Source organism: Plectropomus leopardus, chromosome 5 (assembly GCF_026936395.1).
Source record: "Plectropomus leopardus strain MGB_pleo_1.0 chromosome 5, ASM2693639v1, whole genome shotgun sequence".
In the NCBI taxonomy this organism is placed as follows: domain Eukaryota; kingdom Metazoa; phylum Chordata; class Actinopteri; order Perciformes; family Serranidae; genus Plectropomus; species Plectropomus leopardus.
The window spans coordinates 14,282,891-14,305,153 of NC_142180.1; the positions used below are offsets into that span (position 1 = coordinate 14,282,891).

Below are 22,263 nucleotides of genomic sequence, written 5' to 3' on the forward strand. Positions count from 1 at the left end.
GTTTTAGTGAAAATGCATGTGTTAGTGAAGCATACAAGTGGATGAGAGTGAGACTTAGATTATACTGCATACATTTGATGACAGTTTGTAATCAGATTAAGTGGAACAATTTTGCTGTTGTTAGGTGCAGCCCCCATTCATTCCAATTCATCAAGAATTTTTTTCTAGTTTTGATTTTTTTGTTCACTGTGGAGGGATGCTAGAAAAACACATTTTTGTCCTCAAATGCATCATAACAGGGTGAACCACTGATCTACAAATGTTCATTTTAGGGGTGAAGTATTTCTTCGATTAGCTTATTGATAAGTCAGCTAGTATACAATTATTCACTCACTCTGTTCCCCAGTCCCACCGACCATAGAAGGATCAGACTCTCCTCAAGATGTTTCGACCATTGTCAAGCAGGAGATCGTTCTCGAGTGCAAAGTGCAAGGTGTGCCCTTTCCCACAATTCAGTGGTACAAGGACAGGAAGTAAGTGCCTGCTATTTTCAGAGTATTTATCAGAATATTTACTCTATTCGTATTGTGGTAAAAATTATATTTTAAAAAACTGAATAAAGTAGGTTAAACTTTTGTTTCCAGGCTGGTGTTTCTTGGTGATCCCAACCTTGAGATCACTGATAGAGGTCAGATTTTGAGGATAAAAAGTGCCCGTCTTGGAGATAAGGCCCGTTACCAGTGTAGTGTCGTGAATACAGCTGGCAAACAAACCAAAGACTTCAACCTCAATGTCAATGGTGAGTGTGGATTTTAACAGATCTTACCCAGTCAGTCACTATGTGCAAAGCCTGCTCTTTATACAGTAAGATTTTGTAATGTTCGTGCCATTGTTCCAGTGCCGCCCTCCATCAAAGGTGGTAACATAACCACAGAGGTCACAGCCTTGCTGGACACGGTGGTAACACTGGAGTGTGAGGCGCGTGGGGTCCCTCTTCCTTCTATCACCTGGTACCGAAATGGAGAGGCCATCCTATCCAACAGACAAGTCCAGTATGTCGAGCGAGGCCACTACTTGAAGATCCCTCGTGCGCAGGCATCAGATGCTGGCCAGTACACCTGCAAGGTGACCAGTGTGGCCGGGAGCGCTGAGAAGAGCTATGACCTGGACGTCTACTGTAAGAACATGTGGCACTTAATAATCTATGCACTTGTGGTTTTCTTTCTGCCATATGTCAGGGTTAGGGTTAGGGTCATCACAAAATGATTTAGGAAATCTAGAACACACTATATCAGGTTTTTAAACAAAGGAACTCTGAACATAAGTTCCCATTGTCTGCATTTATAATCCCTCTCATCTGTTCTGAGCTCTGAAGCTTATTATTGTATTAATCGAAGCTTTAAGGCATTTGGTTTCACTCACAAAGCATAAAGAAATTTGCAGCAGTCAAGAATCATTTCAAACAGCTGTGGATAGTTGGCAAACATTTTAATGTACAAAATAAATTTCTTGATCCTTGAAGAGCACTAAAACGGAAACAGAGCAGAGGACTTGGAGCGTAATGCAATTTTACACGTTGTTGGCCGATGAAAGCCTGGGGTGTGAGATGTAAATAGGATACCAGTCAAGCAGAAAAGTCCTCAAAGCTTTAAAGCATCTTTTGTTTTGTTCCTTTTTTATGCATGTCCCCCCCAGTGCCTCCTACCATTGCAGGGGGTGATGACGGGCCAACTGAGAGGAAAGTGGTCCTCAGTAAGCCTCTGATCCTGGAGTGTGAGGCTGGGGGACACCCTCCCCCCTCCCTCACCTGGCTGAAGGATGGAGTCCCTGTGCGTGATGGTGAAAGTGTCCGTCTTCTTGAGCGGGGGAGTAAAATAGAAATTTTCTCAGCCACTGTGTCAGACTCGGGACGTTACGTCTGCGTGGCTACGAGCATCGCTGGAGAGAAGGAGGTCAAATATGACGTCAAAGTTTTAGGTATAGAAACACACAGTAATAACTATATTCTATTCTATTTTATTCTATACTGACATGACCAAGCAGAGTGGCTGCATACACACTCATGCCTCATTGTTTTTAATATTACACTGTCACCGTCAAAACTTAAATCTTGTAAAGGATAACTTTTCCAGGATGTTGGCTTGGTTTTGTGCATACATGTTATGGCCTTGTAATCATTCTAAAGCCTTGGCCTGACCTTATTATTGATTTCTTTGTTGGACCTTAATTCTACTTTGTTTTACACCTGAATTATTAATACAAGCAACAAATGAATTGTCTCTCTGCATAGCAGTTGGGCATTTAGTGCACTGCTCACAAAGACAAGTTAAAAAGATGTAGAAGCCAGACATTTGATTCATGCCAGATTTAAAAACATCAGAGAGAATTCAGCCCCATGGGAGAAGTGTTTTATAGCTGCCAGGAGCCAGGACATTTGTTGAGGACTTATCTTAGTCCAGGTTACCTAAACTATACTGTAACGTGTAGAGCCATGGTGCTTAAACTGTCATCATTTATCAGAAACTAACCTGTCTTCTTAGTATGACTCCATGTGGGATTTGAGAGGAATTATGTTAGTAAATGCTTTCGTTATTTCATGTATTTCTACCGCTATCTCTTTGACAATGCTTGTCAATGAATGCCAGAGGGAAAGGCTTTCTACTGGGTATGAAATACTTGTCTAATTCTGCCTTTAATGGCACAGCACTTTTGCAACCACATTGTAAATACAAAGCACCCTCTCTGGTATTTTAATCTCACTGAGCTTAATCACTCCAACAACTGCAGCCTGTCATGTTTTATTTATTGACACACCAGCTGGAAAACGTTGTGCCGTTGTCGGCAGGATTCGAACCTGCGCGGGGAGACCCCAATGGATTTCTAGTCCATCGCCTTAACCACTCGGCCACGACAACTCATGTGAAACTAGAGCTGACGCTGCTGACTCATGCTTAGGCTGTTGCTATCTGTACCATGTGTGCATTCCACATGGGAAACAGACACCTGCCATTTTTCTGTGGCTCTGCACGTCTGACTGATAGACCCCAAGAAACCAGAAAATTCTGTTTCAGAGCAAGAGACCCAAAGGCAGAAGATTTTATCTTTATATTCCTCATACCATTTGTTGATGCTGTTACCATTAGCAACAGAATCAGAGGAAGAATATGTATAAAAAAGTAATGGAATAACTGTTTCAGAGTTGTGATATTGAAATGAATCAAAACATTTGAAACCTGCCTTTAATTCATTATGATGTGGTTTTTCCAGTCTTAAATATAAAAACAATTATTAATCCATTTATTGTGGTTTTCCAGAGATGCATATTTTGAAATTATTCTTTCAAAGATATTTATTTTTTATTTATCCTAGTTCCTCCTTTCATTGATGGAGCTGATGACGTGACAGACAGCACGGTGATAATCAACAGCCCTTTAGAGCTGGACTGTCACGCCACTGGAACACCTGCACCTGTCATCACGTAAGGCCTTCTCATGCAAACAGACTTAAAAACACATACATGCACATACACATATTCACTCTAAAAAATGTCTTTTCTCTTGCAGATGGTATAAAGATGGAAAACCAGTCAGACAGGGTGAGGGGTTGCGGGTGGCAGCGAGCGGTCGGCGGCTGGTCGTTTCCCGTGCTCAGGTCTCTGACACGGCTCATTTTCAGTGTGTGGCCACTAATGAAGCAGGAGATCATGAGAGGGACTTCAATGTGGTTGTCCATGGTAAATATTGAAATGCTTTGTTGTATAATTAGCATGAAAATTAATTGTTTTGTGACAACAAATTGATAGTTGTAGTTAATAGTTTTGCATGCACTATAATTGTAATAAATGTAATTTGTGCTTTAAATGCAAGCTACAGGAACGCTCCCACTTTGGGTAAATACTACTTTATGGTTTTTTTGTAGTTTCCTTTTTGTCACAATGTGCTGTCAAGTGTTTTTAAGAGAATAATTGTATCCACTTCATCTCCCCAGTTCCTCCATCCATCCGTACCACAGGGCCTGCTGAACGTTCAGTGGTTCTTCACAAGCCCATCACGCTGGAGTGCATCTCCAGCGGCATTCCTCCTCCCAGTATAACCTGGCTTAAAGATGGCCGACCTGTCGACACAACACAAGGGAACCTTAAGGTTGGTCCCCTGATTGACTGAGTATTAATTAATTTTAATATGAAATACCACTTGACTAGTCACATCTTAAAGGAAACATGCAGACTCAAGCTGTTAAGATGAACACCATTAGCTGTTCAAAATTGTTAAAATTGTTGTTGAATTTTACATGTATTTAAAAAAATATACACACTGTTTTGTTTCAGGATGGTAAATGAAATTGCTGTGATGCAACACAAAAGAAAAAAATAAAGCACTTTTCGCTTTTTCAGCAACATTGACATAAATCACACTAAAAATTACTAGACAAAGTTTTATGCCAAAGATGTTATTTTATTTTAAATGGGAGTTGACTACAGTTGACACTTGGACTTAGTCGGTTTTTAGGGTTATGCTTAAAGATATACTATGCAGGATCAGGCAAATCAAGTGAGGCGAAACAACCAAGGAGAGTGAATCTGGGGTTGGCTTTTCACTTTCGTTCTCACTGGTAAGCGTGTGTACAGTAACCAATGATCCTGAGTGTATCTTTATGAACAGAAACTAAGTAGAATATTATTGGAGATTTTTTGAGGCTCACATTTTAACATGAAAAGTATTTATGTGTCAAAATTCCTTATGTCCTCTGTGTGCTTGTATCTCTCACAGCTGGAGTCTGCAGGCAGAATGCTGAAGGTCACAGAGGCAAGACTAGAGGACTCTGGGAGATACACCTGCCTGGCCACAAATGCAGCTGGTGAAGCCCAACAGCACATACGGCTCAGTGTCCATGGTAACTTAAATATACACACAGCCTTATCTCTGCGTGTTTCTGTACCTCTCACTCTTCTCCTGTCAAGGGACGAGGTGGAGACAGGAGAGTGTCATCTGATAAATTATACCTCTTGTGTTTAATGCTCGTGTGTCCCTCAGAGCCTCCCAGTATCCCTGACTCTGGAGAGATCATGAACCAGACCATCCTGTCAGGCTTTCCTACTGAGCTTGAGTGCAAGGCCACAGGCAGCCCATTACCTGGTAAGACGCCTCACAAACTTCCTCCTCCGTCCTGCTGTGCTCACTCACAGGCTCCAGGGCGTAGTTTCCTCTGACTGCTGAGCTGGAATTGGCTGAACCGCTGCTTTCCTTATCTTTAACCATTAAGGGAAGAGCGGAAAATTGATCTCAGATGACTCCCTACAGGCTGCTTTACTCTTTTCTCACTGCATTTCTCTCCAGTGTCCAAGTTCAGTACAGATAAGCAGTCACATTCCAGTGTAATTGAACACTCTTTTCTTGCTATGTTTCTGTATTTTACAGCAGGTGTTTCATTCCAGTAATGATCTGATATCTGTGAAACAATGTTGCGTGTGAAAATGCTTATTAGATTTTAAGCTTCACTATCCAAAGCAAAAAACATAGAGATCTTGTTGGCCAGCTACTTAGCTTTGTCTGTTTTTACATAATTCAACAATTAAAACAAAAATAGTGGGGAAAAAAAGATTATTTTGCAATGTCTTTATGCCATTATTGTGTACCCAGAAATTTTACAAGTACATACTATAAAATAGCAAGTTCTGTTACTTCTTCACGAAGCACTAAATGTTAAAAGAGGTCGAAATCTGTTTCTGTGTTATAATGTCCAGACCTTTAAGGTCACCTGGAAATAGTTTGCTTACTTTTATAAGGTGAAAAACAAGACACTGGAACATATCTGGAACAAATGTACACAAGATCAGAGATCTGATCCATCTCTAAACTCAAAGCTAATCAAGGCCACATACATTACATACACATACATGCTTTTCATAAAATTTCGTGTCATTTCTGTAATGTAACTTTACCCCAGTCCTTATTCCTTTGTATTTATTCTTATCTTTATTTTATTATATCATTATGTTCAATTTTGATTTATTTTTATTTTTCTGATGTCTTTTAAATGTAATTTTTTGTGCGTTTTCTGCTTTATGTAAAGTACCTTGAATTACCTTGAATTCTGCTTCAGCTATCACATGGTACAAAGATGGACGACCGCTGACAAGTGCAGCTGGGGTCACTATGTTGAAGCGTGGCCAGGTGCTGGAGATTGAACGGGCTCAGCTGTCTGATGCTGGGATATACAGATGTGTTGCGGTCAACCTGGCTGGAGTTGCTGAGATAACACACAGCCTGCAGGTGTACGGTGAGTGACTTTTTATACGTTATACACTACACACAGATTTGCCGGATGGTTGATTGTGTTATTTTGAAAGTTTCTTGTTCTGACGTCTCTTGAGAGATCTTAATCTGGGTGAGATTGCCCGATTAAATAAAGATTACATTTTTTAAAAATTAAAATAAAACAAATCCTAAAGGAAATCAGTGAAGTAGACATTATAACATTGTTTCTCTATAATAAGGAGATGACTAAATGACACAGGGATAAGATAGGCCTGTACTTCAGTTATCCTCCATATCCAAACTCCAGCAACATTGTAGGATTTTTCTGTATCTGACTTCACGGCATGCATTTATGCAGCTGTTTTCCTTTCTTTTGTTTCAGTGCCTCCGGTCATCTCCAGCCGAGGCGGCACAGTAACGGTTGTGGTGAATGAAGCTGTCAGACTGGAGTGTGAGGCCAGCGGTGTTCCTCTGCCCAGCCTCACATGGCTCAAAGATGGCAGCCCTGTGGCAAGTGTTTCACATGGCATACAGGTGCTTATAAATCAGTTGAAATAATCAATCAATTCATATTTTTGTACCGTGCAATTTTATCACTATCATTATATAGGTTTGTTGAGAGGCAAATGTGGAATGGTTACAATATATAACAAGAAGTGAAATTATACATATAGATTATTTGTCTTTTTTTATGAAACATATCAGGGAGTCATGGTATATTTCTGTAGGTTTTTTTTGTGAGTATTTGGTTGTGCTATGCACCATGATCAGGTCTTTGAGTTGTTCCTGTCTCCCTCTCAGGTGTTGTCAGGTGGCAGAGTGCTCTCTCTGAACAGTGCACTGGTTAGTGATGCAGGCAGGTACACCTGTGTGGCTGTCAATGCCGGAGGAGAACAGCATCGTGAGTACGACCTGAGAGTTTATGGTGAGTAGATCAGCAGTATTTATTACATACATGTTTTATGAATGGACATGCAACGATTCTGTACATACGTATATAACATATGCATACAGCTACATATTTGACTTTTAGGAAGCAATACCGCAACAAAGACACAATCATCAGTATTTTGTTCTAGAAATATGAGAATGAGATGAGAAGGTGTTTTGTTTTGTGTTTTTTTTTTCAATATTGGAATGCTTTGAAATCATCACAGATTTTAGCATTAAGATAGTTGTGAAACATTAGCCTCATTCGGCAGGTTGTTGGCAGGCGCTGTTGAAAGAAAAGTACTAATGTTCATTTCTTCTCCCCAGGACACCGTCTCCCTGTTCATAACTTAAATGTATTTTCCTTGTTTCCTTTCTTGAGTAATGGTTATGGCCAGCTGTAGTTTGTCTTTCAACAGCCCCAGATCCAGCACGAAACCTGAATTAAAATACTGAAACAATATTTGAAAAAGGCCTCAAGCAAAACATGTGCGTGCAGAGGAAGTAAGACTTGACTAAGTTTAGCAGTTCAATAAACCTTGTCAGTTTCCTGCACAGAGCCAAGCTTGACGGCGGATCAGTTGTTATACAAGACTGATCAAAGCAAGTGACACTGAGGTAATAGGAGACAAGCAGTTTACATTTGGGGATTTGTAAAGTCTGTCTTTGTGTTTGTGTTTGTGTGTGTCTGTCCCTGTATGTCTGTTTGAACATATGTATGCAGAATACAAACATCCACATGATGTGCATTCCCCTCAGAAAGATCAAAAAGAGCATGTCTGGAGAAATAAAGGCAGATTTGTTGTGGTAATTGCTACCATTCTCCTGCAGTTTCCTGTGTCTGGCCAAATGCTGAGCTGAGGGCCTGTTTCTGTCTGTACCCCAGTGACCGTAATACAGAGGAAAGCAGTCAGCAGTCATTTTCTAGACCACGCTAGAGTCACCAAAAAAGGGGTGATAAAAAACTGATAAACACACACTTTGATTAACAAAGTATAATTTACACACAAGAAGTCCAGTCGGCTATGAGAATAGAGTGATAGTCATACATGACATGGAGACCTCCAGACAGTTTCTGAGCTGTTGCACAAAATTATCTGTTCACTTTTTCCCACTGTTTACCACAGAGAGGCAAACGATATGAATGTAGGAAATTAAATTAACCGATCTCAACAATACCGTCATTGGTTGCGGTGATACTTAAATAGTCACAAGAGAACAAAAACATTACTGAGGGAATTTCTTGCTCCTGAGTCATTATACATCTCAGTGCATGTTAGCAATTTCCATTCAGATGAGGTTTCTTAAACTTCTTGGAAATGAAGCTTCACTGATTGTTAATACCACAAACAAATGCTGAACTGGTTTATTGATGCTGTCATAGCCCAAGATAGAATTAGTGCTTAAAGAGCACCAGATGCCAAACTTAACAGAGCCTGTGCATCTCAGGAAGCAATTATTCTGTTTGCTTGTGAGGTAATATGAAAAGTTCACAGCATTTGGAATGGCTTAGCAGGCTAACCTTCAAGGTCAGTTAATGTAACGTCGTCATGTCTGCCACAGTGCCACCTAACATCAAGGGCGAGGAGGTGAATGCCACGGTGATGCTCGGTCGTCCAGTGGAGCTGCATTGCCAGAGTGATGCAGTCCCTCCGCCGACCCTCTCCTGGCGCAAAGATGGACGCCCGCTCTTCAGAAAGCCCGGTCTGACCGTCTCAGCAGATGGGAGTGTACTCAAGGTGCAGCCAGACTTAGAGATTATTTAACATTTTTCTTAATCTTTGTAAGAGCTTTTAATAAAAATTTTTAGTCCTCGCTTTGGTGCAGGTGTTATACCTTTAATGTGGTTTGTACGTATCAAAACCTGTGTGTGTTAACTATTCAGCCCCTGTGTACCAGCTTTGTTTAGTGTAATGCTACCATATCTCATGATTTGTCTACAAATTTCATTGTTAGGTCGATAGTGCCCAGGTGCAGGATTCAGGCAGGTATTCCTGTGAAGCCACCAATGTTGCTGGCAAAACAGAGAAGAACTATAACCTCAATGTCTGGGGTAAGTCTTCATCTTTTGTGTTTATTAATAAGAAGCTGATTCTAAAGTTGCTTTCAACAAAAGTTAAACAAGTTTATTCATTTTCAGGTTATTTTCTTGTACCTTTTTACTTCCTTTTTTCTTGTCAAGTTACTCATGGCTTCCCACCTATGTTTTTTAAGAAATCAGGCTCATTTGCTCAGGTTTCAGTGGTTTATTTAGCTGTATGCAGACGGAGCTGAACCCTCTCGCTGCATGGGCCTGGTTCCAAAGTTACCTGTGTTAAAACTGAAGCCAGTGTTTAATGATGGCAGCATTGATCTGTTTAGATTTTATTTTCTGCTCACATTTATGGGCAGACGTCACAACAGTGTTTTTGAATGAGATGTGAGCGCCCCCCTTTGGTGTCTTGTTGTTGTTACAGTTTCTCCCAGTATCCGCGGCTCAGATGAGGTGTCTCCTCTGACTGTAACTGAGGGAAGTCTCATCACTCTAGTGTGTGAGTCCAGTGGCATACCCCCGCCCAGCCTTGCCTGGAGGAAGGACGGTAAGTGTGTGTTTGTTTGTGAAGACACAAAGTGACAACAGGAGCAAATGAAATCGGCTATGTGGACATTGTATGATGCTTAGAATAGTGTGTGGGTGATGTGCTTGAACACCATGGCTAATCTATGTCTTGTTTGTGTCCTAGGTTCTGAGCTCAAGACGGACCAACGGCTGAGGGTTTTGTCAGGAGGTCGGCAGCTGCAGATCTCCAGCGCTGAGAGGACAGATACAGCTTCCTACACCTGCACAGCCTCTAGCGCAGCAGGCGCTGCTTCCAAGGAGTACAACCTGCAGGTTTATGGTACGTGTGCCACCTGATATGTTACATCTAGAAATAAAAGTATTTCTGTTGTTATTTTTGCCCTTTCTTGTTAGAAAGGAAACAAAAAGATTGGGCATTGCACTGTCAGACAAATCTAATCCACCCATCAACTATAGTTTGGTTTAATTACTAAAAAACATGCTTTAAAAAAGCATGGGTGAGTGATGTATTTTACACGTCAGGAGGCAATAGCAGTGTGCTAAAGATATTGCAAGCAAAAGCAACAGTCCACAGAAAATATAATCTATTTCTAGTATTTTGTTCTAGGGCTTAGACCAGCAGTGTCAAACACAAGGCCAGCGGGCCAGAGCCAACCCGCCCAAGAGTCCATTTAGGCCCTCTGGATGACTTAGCAAAGAAGTCATTAATACTACAGCCCGACTGTTTTTATCTCTGACAAATTAAAAGTAAATACCACTAAATTGTGAGGAATTGTCTTTCGTCTTTGATTTTTGGGTTGCTGGAAATAAAAGTCTAGTAGATAATTCCTGACATTGATTGGTATATTTCAGTTGAGGATATCTCTGACTGTATACCACAAACATCAAGCATTTCTTTGTATAAATTTAGAAATGTTCCAAAGTAAAAGTCCCACGTTTCTCTCTTGAAATGACTTAAAATTTAAAAATCAAGGTGCTATAACAAACATTTTTCACAATTCCAGACCATAACTAAAATATTTGAGTTCAGGACATCTCAAACTACACCTATCCTGTAAATCAAGCATTTTTTACTGTCTCAAATTTTGTTAAACTGTATCTAATGGTTTTAGTGGTCTGGTCCACTTGACATCAACTTGATGTGGCCCCCAAACTGAAATGATTTCAACACCCTTCACTTGGACTGAGTCCAAGACACCAAAGGAATGCCTTTTTTTTACCAAAGAAATCAAAAGAAGAAAAAACATATTCAAATCCAGGGCGTCAGGTGGCTCAGTGGATAAAGCAGGCGTCCCATAAATGAAGGCAATGTTCTTGTTGCAGCGGCCGCGGGTTGGATTCCAGCTCGCAGCCCTTTACTGCATGTCATGCCCTCTCTCTCCCCCTTTCACAATAACGATCTTCTGTCCTGTCTAACAAAGGCAAAAATGCCAAAAAAAATCTTAAAAAAAAAAAAAGTTCAAATATCTCTAATATATCTTCGTAACATTTTTAAAATGACCAAAGCATCAAGCACATAACTTGATCCACTTACACTGTGAATGACAGTATGACAGAAAAGATATATATTCATGCAGAAAATTGTTAAAAGCCATACAGCATGAAATAACATACCATTGATAATGTATACTTAACGTATATTGGCTGTGCTTTAAATGCTAAGCATCTCTTAAGGGATCATGTCCACCAACTCACTTGTTTCTCTCACTTCAGTCCGCCCTTCCATCAGACGCAGTGAGGGCGATACCGATGACATTGCTGTGATGAAAGGAGGCGATGTGACTCTACAGTGTGCTGCAGAGGGCGTGCCACGACCAGCAGTCACATGGCTTAAAGATGGGCGGCCTATCACAGGCCAGCACGGTGCCAAGGTCCTGAACGAGGGGAGGCTGTTGCAGATTAAAGATGCTAAGGTGTCAGACACGGGGCGCTACACCTGTATCGCTGTTAATGTGGCTGGACAGGCTGACAGCAAGCATGACATCAGTGTACATGGTATAAATTTATTATTATTTTTTTAATGTATTTGCTGTAGTCTTTTTCTTCATTCCGTTTGGAGACTTACAGTCCATCTCAAGGTTTTAAATTTTCTTTCTGTCCCTTTTTCTCTTTCCCCTTCCTGTTGTTCAGTCCCACCTAGTATAATTGGTCAGGTGCAAATGCCAGAAAATGTAAGTGTTGTTGTGAAGAACCCAGTTGCTCTGAGCTGCGAGGCCTCAGGCATCCCCCTCCCTGCCATCACCTGGCTGAAGGATGGTCGGCCAATCAAAGCTACCAGCTCCGTGCGTGTTCTCTCAGGTGAGTTCCTTTTAGACTGTCTGAGCTTGATAAAGTTACAGTTACAAAGCTCATTAAATTTACAACATTTCAAATTTTAATTGTTTTTCAAGCTTGGTCTTGGGGTGTTGTATGTCATGTCAGATATCTCCAAACATCCTAAAAATTTGCTCTCAATTTAGTGTCCCAATTTATGGAAGAACAGACTGAAGAAAAGCAAGCGAGGAATGTGAATGATAGCTTTAATTTTCAAAGCAGTAACTTGAACTGTTTTGCTTCCTAGCTGGGTTTCAAAGGCTAAGCAACTGCAATACATCACCAGTAATAACATGTTATAGGATCATTGCAGCTGAGGCCAAACTTAACAGACCCAACAGACAGAAAGAAGACAAACAGGGGCAATTACTTTAAATTGTATTTTTAAATATTTAACAAGATGTATTGGGTGCTCCCATATCAGACCATGGCCCCTGAACTTAAGCATACTACCTAAATTGCATGTGCAGAACTAAAAGTACCATGCTCTGCCAAGTTGACCCATTTGCTTTTTGATTTATCTACATTTTGTACATAAACTCAGAGTAATGAGAATATTTTGGGAACCAAAAAAATGCCATTGGATTGATGTCGAGGTGAATCAGTTGTGTGTAAGATGTAGAAAAGTAGAATTAAACTTGTCTTGATGTCACTTTTTTTCTGGCAAGATTCTCATGAACCCTGTGAAGACAAAGTTGCTTTTAGGGACAGATGCAGGTAGTCTTGAATCTAATTAAAATGGTTTGTTAATGTTTTAACAGCTGTGAGCCTCAGAGTCTAAATTCTTCCTGTTAATTGATCCCATTTTTCAAAGAGAGGTGATTTACTTTCAACAGGCTTTAAATGGTCTTTACACGTCCTTGGGATGTTTTCCTTTAGTGAACAAAAAGTCAGGTTTATGCAGATTAGGCCTTTGAGAACATTCCATGATGACAACAGATAAATGACAATGATTGGCCTGTTAAATCTCCAGGGGGCCGGAGCCTGCGTCTAATGCATGCTGCAGTGGAGGATGCTGGGAGGTACACCTGCATTGTGTCTAACAGTGCGGGAGAAGAAAGAAAGAATTTTGACCTGGACATCCTTGGTAAAGACATTTTAAGCCTATTTTAGTATTTTGTTAAATGGTATTATATTTAATGAGAGTGTTGACTTCAATGTACAGATTAAAATACAACCTAAAAGTCTAAATCAAAAGTGAAAGTTTGTTTACATTTATAGATCATGCTATGTGATGCGATGTGATGTGATGTGATGTGATGTGATGTGATGTGATGCAACACGATGCGATGTGATGAACATGAATCTCACTGTGAAAGCTGAGACAGTGAGAACCATTATTGATTTTCAGTCTAATTCGACAGTTCCACCAAGCATTGTGGATGAGGGAACAGTGATGGATACTAAAGTCAAGGAGAAACACAACATTACTCTCACCTGTCAGGCATCAGGTAATTGATGCAATAAATACATCTCCGTATTGACATTAACCCTTAATGCAAATGACATTAAAGATACTGTAATCTTTCTTTACTAACACTTAAATCTCACCTTTTTTCCCAGGTAACCCTGTACCAGAGATTAAATGGCTAAAGGATGGACAGCTGTTGGTGCCTGACAGACGCCACCAAGTTTTGTCTCATGGTCGCTTCCTCCAAATCTCTGGCGCCCAAGTTGCAGACACCGGCAGGTACAGCTGCGTGGCGTCTAACACTGCTGGGGATCGCAGCCGGCACTTCAACCTCAATGTCCTGGGTACAAACTCAATTCTTCTGAATAATTTCAAGGATGAATCGCACTATTTGAGATTAACCCTGTCTAGTGTGAATCAATTTCATTTTTCATCATTTTTCTTGTGCTGCACTCAGACGCCTTGACAAGTATTTAAAGCAAATTGGTTGGATTTATTTTGAAAACATGGGGAAAACGGCAATGAGCAACTTGGCATGAAATGTCCTGCAAGACTGCAAAGAATTATTAGATTTAGGAATCTTTTTTTTTTTAAAGCTAGGGAAAATTTTGAAGAAATCAGTGTCTCTGATTATTATAATTATATACATTTAAAATTAATTTGCAGAATAATTAAAACATTTTAAGCAGTTTGTTTAGGTAATTTCCTTGTTTGTTTTTACTTTCTCATCCATTTTTTTGGTTTGGTTCAGGTATTTTTTTTGTACCTTTTACTAATGTCTTCTTAATTTCTGGGTCTCTCCTTCTCATTGTTTTTTTTTTAAAGAAATTAGGCCAGTTTGCTGAGGTTTAAATCATGTTCTAGATTTAATTCATCTTCTCTCTTTTTTTGCCAGTTTCTCCCACCATTGTTGGGGCAGGTCCTGACAGTTCTTTAGAGGAGGTGACAGTAACTCTGAGCAGCCCCACCTCTCTGGTGTGTGAAGTCCAATCCTATCCTGCGGCTCTCATCACCTGGCTCAAGGACGGCTCTCCGTTTGAGTCCAGCCGCAACGTCCGAGTTCTTCCAGGTTTGAGATCACATGCACATGACTATACATTCAAACTAACTAAAATACAATAGTATGCCTTTTTTTCATTAATCACCCATGCTTCCACAGGTGGACGCACCCTGCAGATTCTCAATGCTAAAGAAGAGGATGCTGGGAGATATACCTGTGTGGCCACTAATGAGGCTGGAGAGACACTGAAGCACTATGAGGTCAAGGTCTATGGTGAGATTTTTGCATCTTTGCAAACATGCTGTATCTTTCTTCATCAGAAAAGAAAATAGGAAAAAAAATTAATTTGGCAAATATTCGTTAAAGCACATTTTACTGTGTGTGCGCTTACATGAACATACAAATACAACTAAAATCACTGAAAATGATCAGTGAAGAAGTTTTGAACAATAGTTTAACATGTGACAGTGAACCTGCCAATTCTTGTTGATGGTTGAAAGATAATCACAGAAAACATATATATATATATATATATACATGTGTCAATGTAATCTAAAACCTGTGTCTTGACTCCAGTTCCCCCTCAGATCAATAAGAATGATATCCCAGGGGAAGGACTGGCCCCAAAAGAGGTCAAGATCAAGGTCAACAGCACACTGACCCTGGAGTGTGCCGCTCAGGCCTTTCCTACTGCAGCACTGGAGTGGTACAAGGATGGACAGGTAAAAATCTGATTTGATTCCAATGGGATATGATGGGAGAATGTAAACAAAGTAACCTGTAATAAGCTACAACCACTTTTTTCCACCACAGATTCTGCAGACAGATGATCACGTGTCCATAACAGCCAACGGTCGTATTGTTCAGATCCAGCATGCTCAGGTGTCAGACACTGGCCGCTATACCTGCGTAGCCACCAATATAGCTGGAGAGGATGAGAAGGACTTTGATGTAAATATACAAGGTGAACTGGGTTGACTGATGGCAACGTGTTAACTGAGACTATTTGTGCATTTCATGGGCTCAAAAAGTATTCTTGTGATGTTGTTATTGTGTTTTACTGTAATATCAGAACTACATATTGAAAATGGTGAATAACTGCGAAAAAAAGCATTTAGCTGTCTATGAGATAAATGCAGAGCCGTGGCTTCGATTATGTTTTCAACCACACAAATTACATTTTCAAAAATACTTAAAGTGGAGCGTAAATATTTATTCTCTTTTTATATTCCCCTTTTCAGTTCCACCTAATTTCAACAGGCCTGGGGGTTTCGGTGATACCACGTCTTCCCCAGGCCTTGTCGCCGATGTTCGAGATGTGATACTCAACAATCCCATCTCTCTGTACTGTGAGACAAATGCTGTCCCCCCTCCAACACTCACCTGGTACAAAGATGGACAGCTGCTAACCTCCAGTGACAAAGTTTTGATCTTGCCAGGTGAGATCGACAAGAAAAACAGTGAGTTAGAGAAAGCAAGACAGAGAATGAGTTCATACTAATCTTCGACAGTTTTATTCTCAGGTGGCAGAGTTTTACAGATTCCAAGATCCCAGGTGGAAGACTCAGGCAGGTACACGTGTGTGGCTGTAAACGAAGCAGGAGAAGACTCTATTCAGTATGATGTTAGAGTATTATGTGAGTACAAACACATTTCTTTGTAGTGCAACTCTGTTTGTTAAATAGAGCAAGGATAAAGTCTTTTTACATAGAACAGTTTCTCATCGTCTTTTTCTGTCCTGCATCAGTGCCCCCAATCATACGGGGAACAGACAGCGATTTGCCTGACGAGATCACAGTGTTAGTCAACAAAACAACACAACTGGAGTGTCACACGGATGGAAACCCCGCCCCCAAGATCACCTGGTTTAAGGACGGCCAGCCAGTCAGCTCTGAGGGGCCACATAGAATCCTGTACAATGGGCGAACACTTCAGGTAACAACCAAGAAGCACAATTTTTCCATAAAACCACTCTAAGTTCCATCCTTTTAATACAATATATTACTTCTATGTACAGTAGATCATGTTCCAGATGTTCTTACTGGATTCCATATTTCCCCATCTTTCCCAACCATCAGGTGTTGACCGCTCAGGTATCGGACACAGGACGCTATGTGTGTGTGGCTGTCAATGTGGCTGGAAGTGCAGAAAAATTCTTTAACCTTAACGTTCATGGTAAGTCACGTGTGAAATGCATTCAGTTTTCCTCAATCAGTTTTCTTGTCCTGAGTTTAGACACCTTTCACTTTTAAGTATTTAAAACTTTGAAATTTGAGCAAATTGGTTTTATTTCCTTCAAAAACACGACAAGAAAGACAGTCAGCAACTTGCAAATTGCAAAAAACAATTAGTAGGTGACCTATAAATTAGAGAGAATAATCAGAAAATTATAAAATAGTTAATGAAAGTATCAAGAAAAGTAAATCAGTAATTATTACAATTATGTATTTAAAATGAGGTTACAGTAGAAAAAATCGATCCTTAAGTCGATTCTTAATTTTTATGTCATTTTAGCACTTTTTTAGGTCATTTCCTGTTTTTCTTGTTACCTTTTTTGATTATTTCATTTAATTTTCTTGCAACTTTTTGCTAATTAACTCTTTCTGTTTTCTTGTTAAGTTGCTCAGTACATTCTTTTTAAAGAAATCAAGTCAATTTGCACAGGGTTTAAAGAGTTAAATTACATTAACTTTCTAAATTATCTTATTTAATCAATTTGTTGAAGTTGAACTGAAGAAACATCTACATTTCCTTCAATTTAGAAAATTCTGCTTTCACTTTATGACAGTCTAAGACTGCACTCTGAGATAAAAAAAAAAACCCACTGTTTTCTATACTGAATATTTGTTGGATTTTTTTTTCTTTTAGTGCCTCCGACCATTATTGGCCCAAGCCCTGAGACTGTGACTGTGGTGGTGAACAACTTTGTATCTCTTTCTTGTGAAGCTACTGGTTTCCCTCCTCCCACCTTGAGCTGGCTAAATGATAGGGGCCCCATCCAGGCCAACACCAATGCTCTCATCATGCCTGGTACAGAGAGTTAATAGAATGAACAACATAAGTCATTTTGCATTAAAGGACTAATTAGAATATCTTAATATAAACATGCCATATAAGTGATCAAGACAAGCAGCAAATTACACAATTACAGTAGATGCTGAATGTGTTTGTGTGTCCATTTGTGCCTTCAGGTGGTCGTACGTTACAGATTCTGAAAGCTAAAGTATCTGATGGAGGAAAGTACAGCTGTGTGGCCATGAATGCTGCAGGAGAGGCTTACAAACACATCTACCTCACTGTTTTCGGTCAGCCCACATCCACACTGTGTTTAATGTATACTAGGCACTTGACCTTACATCATAAATTGACGGTAAATGTTTTCCTGTCTCCTCGGCCTCTCAGTTCCTCCGAGTATCCGGGACAGTAGTGGGGACTCTCCTGTGGTGGTGAATGTGCTTGTTGGTAACTCAGTAACACTGGAGTGTGAGTCCAACGCTGTCCCTCCTCCCACCATCACCTGGTACAAGAACGGCAGGGTGGTGACAGAATCAGCCAACCTGCGCATCCTGGCAGAGGGACAGATGCTTGAAATCAAAGGCTCGGAGGTGATGATATAAATAGACGGCATGTTGTTGGTTCCCTATCATTTTTATTTTCTCAGCAACATCTCTCAGCTGTTGCGTGCCAAGTGTGACCGATACAGCCACTCTTGTCTTTGTCACCTCAGTTATAGAGGTTAAATGAAATACGTAAATGTATCACGTCTCCCTTCAAGGATTTTGCATCCCAAAAGAATAATTTACTGCAGGGAAAAAGTTTACATATTTGTGATATTGGTAAGACTAGTGGAACCAGTATATACATTGATGGTACAGTACAGGTAGAGGCTGACGTTTCTACTTTAAGTCCTGGTATTCTTGTCTGATTCCGGCAGGATCAGAGACAATTAGACTATTCGTCATGTGAGTGGGATGGGACTGTCAATGAGAAGCAGGTGGGATGGGAATCCTAATAACAATAGGTCAGGTCTGATATATAAATATGCAGTTCTAACATGAGTGAGAATGTTAGCATGGTAGAGTCATTCTTTCGGGACTGGTATGGGACAGGAGTTTTTTTGTAGGAGTGGGTTAGGACAAGAGTGTCACCCTCTAGTACAGTGTAGATACAGCATAAAGCCAAGTAACTGCTGCTGGTTCAGATGAGAATGGGACTAAAAGGCAGATAAAAGGTACTGTTAGGGCCAGAAAAAATGTAATGGGTCAAAACATGTAAAATGAATGCTTGGCTCACTGAGCTTCTGGCACATTTTAACATCTTCTTATTTGTCTTCTCTGTTCTTCAGGTGTCTGATACTGGACAATATGTTTGCAAGGCCACCAATGTTGCTGGTCAAGTGGACAAGAACTTCCACCTGAATATCTATGGTAGCATGTCATAGACATTATTCAAACCTATTTATTCAATCATCTTAAAAATTACATGAAACACATACTGTCTTTTTCAAACAATAATCAACATTTAAAATATAATATCAAAAAAGTCTGTGTCCATTTTCTCCTCAGTACCTCCCAGTATTGATGGCCCAGCAGAAGAGAGTGTTGTGGAAACCATCAGTAACCCAGTCACCTTTGCCTGTGATGCCACTGGAATCCCTCCGCCGAGCCTCGCTTGGTTGAAGAATGGACGACCGATAGGTACGGCTGTGTTTAGGTGTAAATGAGCTGTGCAGCTTATTACACAAACCACATATGTATCTTATATGTCATCCTCATCCACCCTTACATGTAGGCTCTTATTGTCAGTTAAATTATACCAAACATATTAATTTCATATTTCTTTAGAGAACTCAGAGTCTCTGGAGATGCACATCTTCTCAGGAGGAAGTAAGCTGCAAATTGCACGGTCACAGCTTTCCGACAGCGGCACATACACGTGTGTGGCCTCCAACGTGGAGGGCAAGACACGCAAGAGCTATCATCTCACCATACAAGGTACAAGCACATGTACAGCCTTAGGCACTATAAAAAAGTTATAATCCTTTTCTAGAAACGAATCTCAAATTAAAGAAAGCTTATTTGATTCCATAGAAGCCTCAAAGAATGTAACGACATGTCCTTTGTCAGGCTTTTTGTGTTGACCATATGCTGTCAAGCTTATATATCATCATAAAATACATGTGATTACCATAATATTTGAGGGATTGTACTAAGACCAATGATTCTCTCTTAGTTCCTCCCAGTATCTCTGGATCAGAGATGCCCAGTGAAATGGGAGTCCTGCTAAATGAAAGCATCCAGCTGGTTTGTCGAGTCCAGGGAACCCCGCCTCCAACCATCCAGTGGTTAAAGGATGGAGAAGTCATCAACAACACGAGGAACGAGGGGTTCAGGTCATTTTTACCACGAAAAAAGAATGAAGCAGAAGAAAATTAGGGATTTTAACATACATAAATCCACCGTTAAGAGATGTTATAATGATGATGTGATGCTGCTTTTGTGTTCAGGATCAGTCCAGATGGCAGCATCCTCACTGTGACTGAAGCTCAAACCACTGATAGTGGCAAGTACACCTGTGTGGCCACCAACACTGCAGGAGAAGAGGACAGGATATTCAATCTGAATGTGTATGGTGGGTTTTTGTCATTTCACTACATGCAACGTCCAGTAAAACCAGTCATTTATCCTTTATGGTGGCATGAGGAGTTTGTTTTTTATGTCACTGACTCTGCTTTACATTCACATTTTCAGTGCCTCCTGTGATAGATGGAAACAGTGAGGCAGTTGAGCAGCTCACCACAATTCTGGACAGTTCTGTCAACATAGAGTGTGTTGCTGCAGGCTCTCCTCCGCCACAGCTCAACTGGCTGAGAAATGGCCTGCCTCTGCCGGTGTCCTCCCACATACGGCTTCTTTCCGCTGGACAGGTGCTCCGGTAGGTCAGTGGACAGGTTTCAGGGAGAGTTTATGACATATGATCCCTCATTAACAACTTCTATTGTATCTCTACTACTCTCCTACTATTAGATTAGTATGGAAATTCACCCTGTCGAACAGTTTCACTGTAATGGTTTACATTAGAAAGTGTTCCATTGCCTGTGATGTGCCTTTTCAGAGATTTTACTGCTGTTCTAACAATTAAAAGTGTTAAGAACTTCATTAACCCAATAAATGTTGCCAGCCTCAAGAAAAAGTTTTCATAGGAAAACCAAAAACATGTTTAGTGACAGTTACAATGTTACAGGATACTTATATGTTGTACCTTTTCATCTGTTAGGATTACACGAACCCAGGTGTCCGACACAGGCACCTATACCTGTGTCGCATCAAACAGAGCAGGAGTGGACAACAGGCATTATAACCTGCAGGTGCATGGTGAGTCTGAAAACATTACTCATATCTATATTTTTAGGAATGTATCATCAAACACCATTCTGAGGGCCCTTATCAGCATTAAATAATAATTCACCATATCTTTTATGACTCTCCTCAGTACCCCCCAGTCTGGACGGAGCAGGCAGCACAGAGGATGTGACTGTGGTCAGAGGAAACTTGGCTTCTCTGCAGTGTATTGCTGATGGGAATCCAACCCCCACTATGTCCTGGCTCAAGCAAGGGGTGCCTCTGGTTCCTGATTCCCACCTCAAATTTATCAACCTGAATACAACTGTGCAAATCATCCCAGCCCAGGTCAATGATACAGGACGCTACACCTGCGTGGCGAACAACACAGCTGGTCAAGCTAGTCGCCACTTCAGTTTGAAAGTGCTGGGTGAGTAAAAGCAGATTACAGCTTTTATTCACCAGCTTCTGCTCTTGACTTGCGGATGAAAATTGACAATTTGTTTGGTAATTGTCCTTTTGTCAGACCCTCCACACATTGAGGGGTCTGGTGCCCCAGCAGAAGTATCTGTTGTGGTTAATAATGTCCTGGAGCTCCAGTGTGAGGCCTCAGGTATCCCTACACCCTCTTTGACCTGGCTGAAGGATGGACGTCCGCTCCCACAGACAGACAGTCTGCGCCTCCTGCGGGGAGGAGAGGTGCTTCGTGTGGCCTCGGCACAGGTCAGTGACCAGGGATTGTTACAGGGCATTTTAATAAGCATATTTTTTCTATAAAAGATTAAAACCAAATTTTCATAATCTACTGTACATGACAACATAAGTGCAGCGATTTTGAATCTTAAACATCTTTTTTTTCACTTGCACTCAGTTGGAAGACACAGGCAGATACAGCTGCTTAGCAAACAGTCCAGCAGGAGATGATGACAAGGAGTTCCTGGTTCGAGTGCATGGTGGGTAACACAGATGTAAGGTGTAATACTCACTGCAGTGTGCACTGACTGTATATAACACTGTGTAAACAGTCTATGACTTAAAGCTAATTAAGTTGTTCCCTGTCAGATCATAAGGATCAGTATTGGTCCCTATCAACGCGTTTTTAAATTGATTGATATTTTTTATTTTGAGCATGCACCCGCCTGATCCTTTGTTTACATCCGCTGTCACACAGGTGTCGTAAACGGAGAGCATGATTTGCAGCAGATTTTCAGGTTTTATTGTAATGCTGCTAGGCCAATAAGTAGAAACTGATACTTTTTTCATGTTCAACTTTACTGCTACACCTCCTAAAGCGGCATTGACTTTTTTTCATTTTTAATGAACTAGTTTTACAGTAACACTGTAAGACGCGCAATTGACTGATTTTTATTTGTTGTGACAGAGAAAGTTTAAGTTAAGCTTTAACACTACTTTGAAGTGGAATTATGATAACACAAATCATATCATATATAATATATAATAATCATTTATAGTGGTCTATACTTTTATTAAAATACTACACTAAGTGGATT

General features: G+C 40.5%; 1 protein-coding gene and 1 non-coding gene across 2 annotated transcripts in view; one reads left to right on the top strand and one right to left on the bottom strand.

Annotated features, from left to right (window-relative positions):
- hmcn1 (hemicentin 1) overlaps positions 1-22,263 on the top strand; it is a 105,081-nt gene that overhangs the window by 63,668 nt on the left and 19,150 nt on the right. The window contains exons 29-70 of the mRNA XM_042514831.2: positions 347-473; positions 585-739; positions 839-1,117; positions 1,636-1,917; positions 3,310-3,418; positions 3,504-3,673; positions 3,928-4,082; positions 4,710-4,833; positions 4,974-5,075; positions 6,043-6,219; positions 6,580-6,731; positions 6,999-7,122; positions 8,691-8,866; positions 9,084-9,180; positions 9,584-9,706; positions 9,851-10,006; positions 11,401-11,682; positions 11,818-11,985; positions 12,974-13,087; positions 13,365-13,451; positions 13,564-13,755; positions 14,307-14,480; positions 14,571-14,684; positions 14,988-15,133; positions 15,225-15,375; positions 15,653-15,850; positions 15,935-16,048; positions 16,159-16,346; positions 16,490-16,586; positions 17,280-17,441; positions 17,603-17,716; positions 17,814-18,016; positions 18,757-18,838; positions 18,977-19,108; positions 19,256-19,405; positions 19,644-19,803; positions 19,918-20,042; positions 20,162-20,345; positions 20,688-20,785; positions 20,904-21,182; positions 21,279-21,475; positions 21,624-21,705. Of these exons, the coding sequence (XP_042370765.2) occupies positions 347-473; positions 585-739; positions 839-1,117; positions 1,636-1,917; positions 3,310-3,418; positions 3,504-3,673; positions 3,928-4,082; positions 4,710-4,833; positions 4,974-5,075; positions 6,043-6,219; positions 6,580-6,731; positions 6,999-7,122; positions 8,691-8,866; positions 9,084-9,180; positions 9,584-9,706; positions 9,851-10,006; positions 11,401-11,682; positions 11,818-11,985; positions 12,974-13,087; positions 13,365-13,451; positions 13,564-13,755; positions 14,307-14,480; positions 14,571-14,684; positions 14,988-15,133; positions 15,225-15,375; positions 15,653-15,850; positions 15,935-16,048; positions 16,159-16,346; positions 16,490-16,586; positions 17,280-17,441; positions 17,603-17,716; positions 17,814-18,016; positions 18,757-18,838; positions 18,977-19,108; positions 19,256-19,405; positions 19,644-19,803; positions 19,918-20,042; positions 20,162-20,345; positions 20,688-20,785; positions 20,904-21,182; positions 21,279-21,475; positions 21,624-21,705 (6,501 nt within the window). The remainder of the gene's footprint in view (positions 1-346; positions 474-584; positions 740-838; positions 1,118-1,635; positions 1,918-3,309; positions 3,419-3,503; positions 3,674-3,927; positions 4,083-4,709; positions 4,834-4,973; positions 5,076-6,042; positions 6,220-6,579; positions 6,732-6,998; positions 7,123-8,690; positions 8,867-9,083; positions 9,181-9,583; positions 9,707-9,850; positions 10,007-11,400; positions 11,683-11,817; positions 11,986-12,973; positions 13,088-13,364; positions 13,452-13,563; positions 13,756-14,306; positions 14,481-14,570; positions 14,685-14,987; positions 15,134-15,224; positions 15,376-15,652; positions 15,851-15,934; positions 16,049-16,158; positions 16,347-16,489; positions 16,587-17,279; positions 17,442-17,602; positions 17,717-17,813; positions 18,017-18,756; positions 18,839-18,976; positions 19,109-19,255; positions 19,406-19,643; positions 19,804-19,917; positions 20,043-20,161; positions 20,346-20,687; positions 20,786-20,903; positions 21,183-21,278; positions 21,476-21,623; positions 21,706-22,263) is intronic.
- Positions 2,774-2,855, bottom strand: trnas-aga (transfer RNA serine (anticodon AGA)). Its single transcript has one exon. It is a non-coding gene; the product is annotated as a tRNA-Ser (tRNA).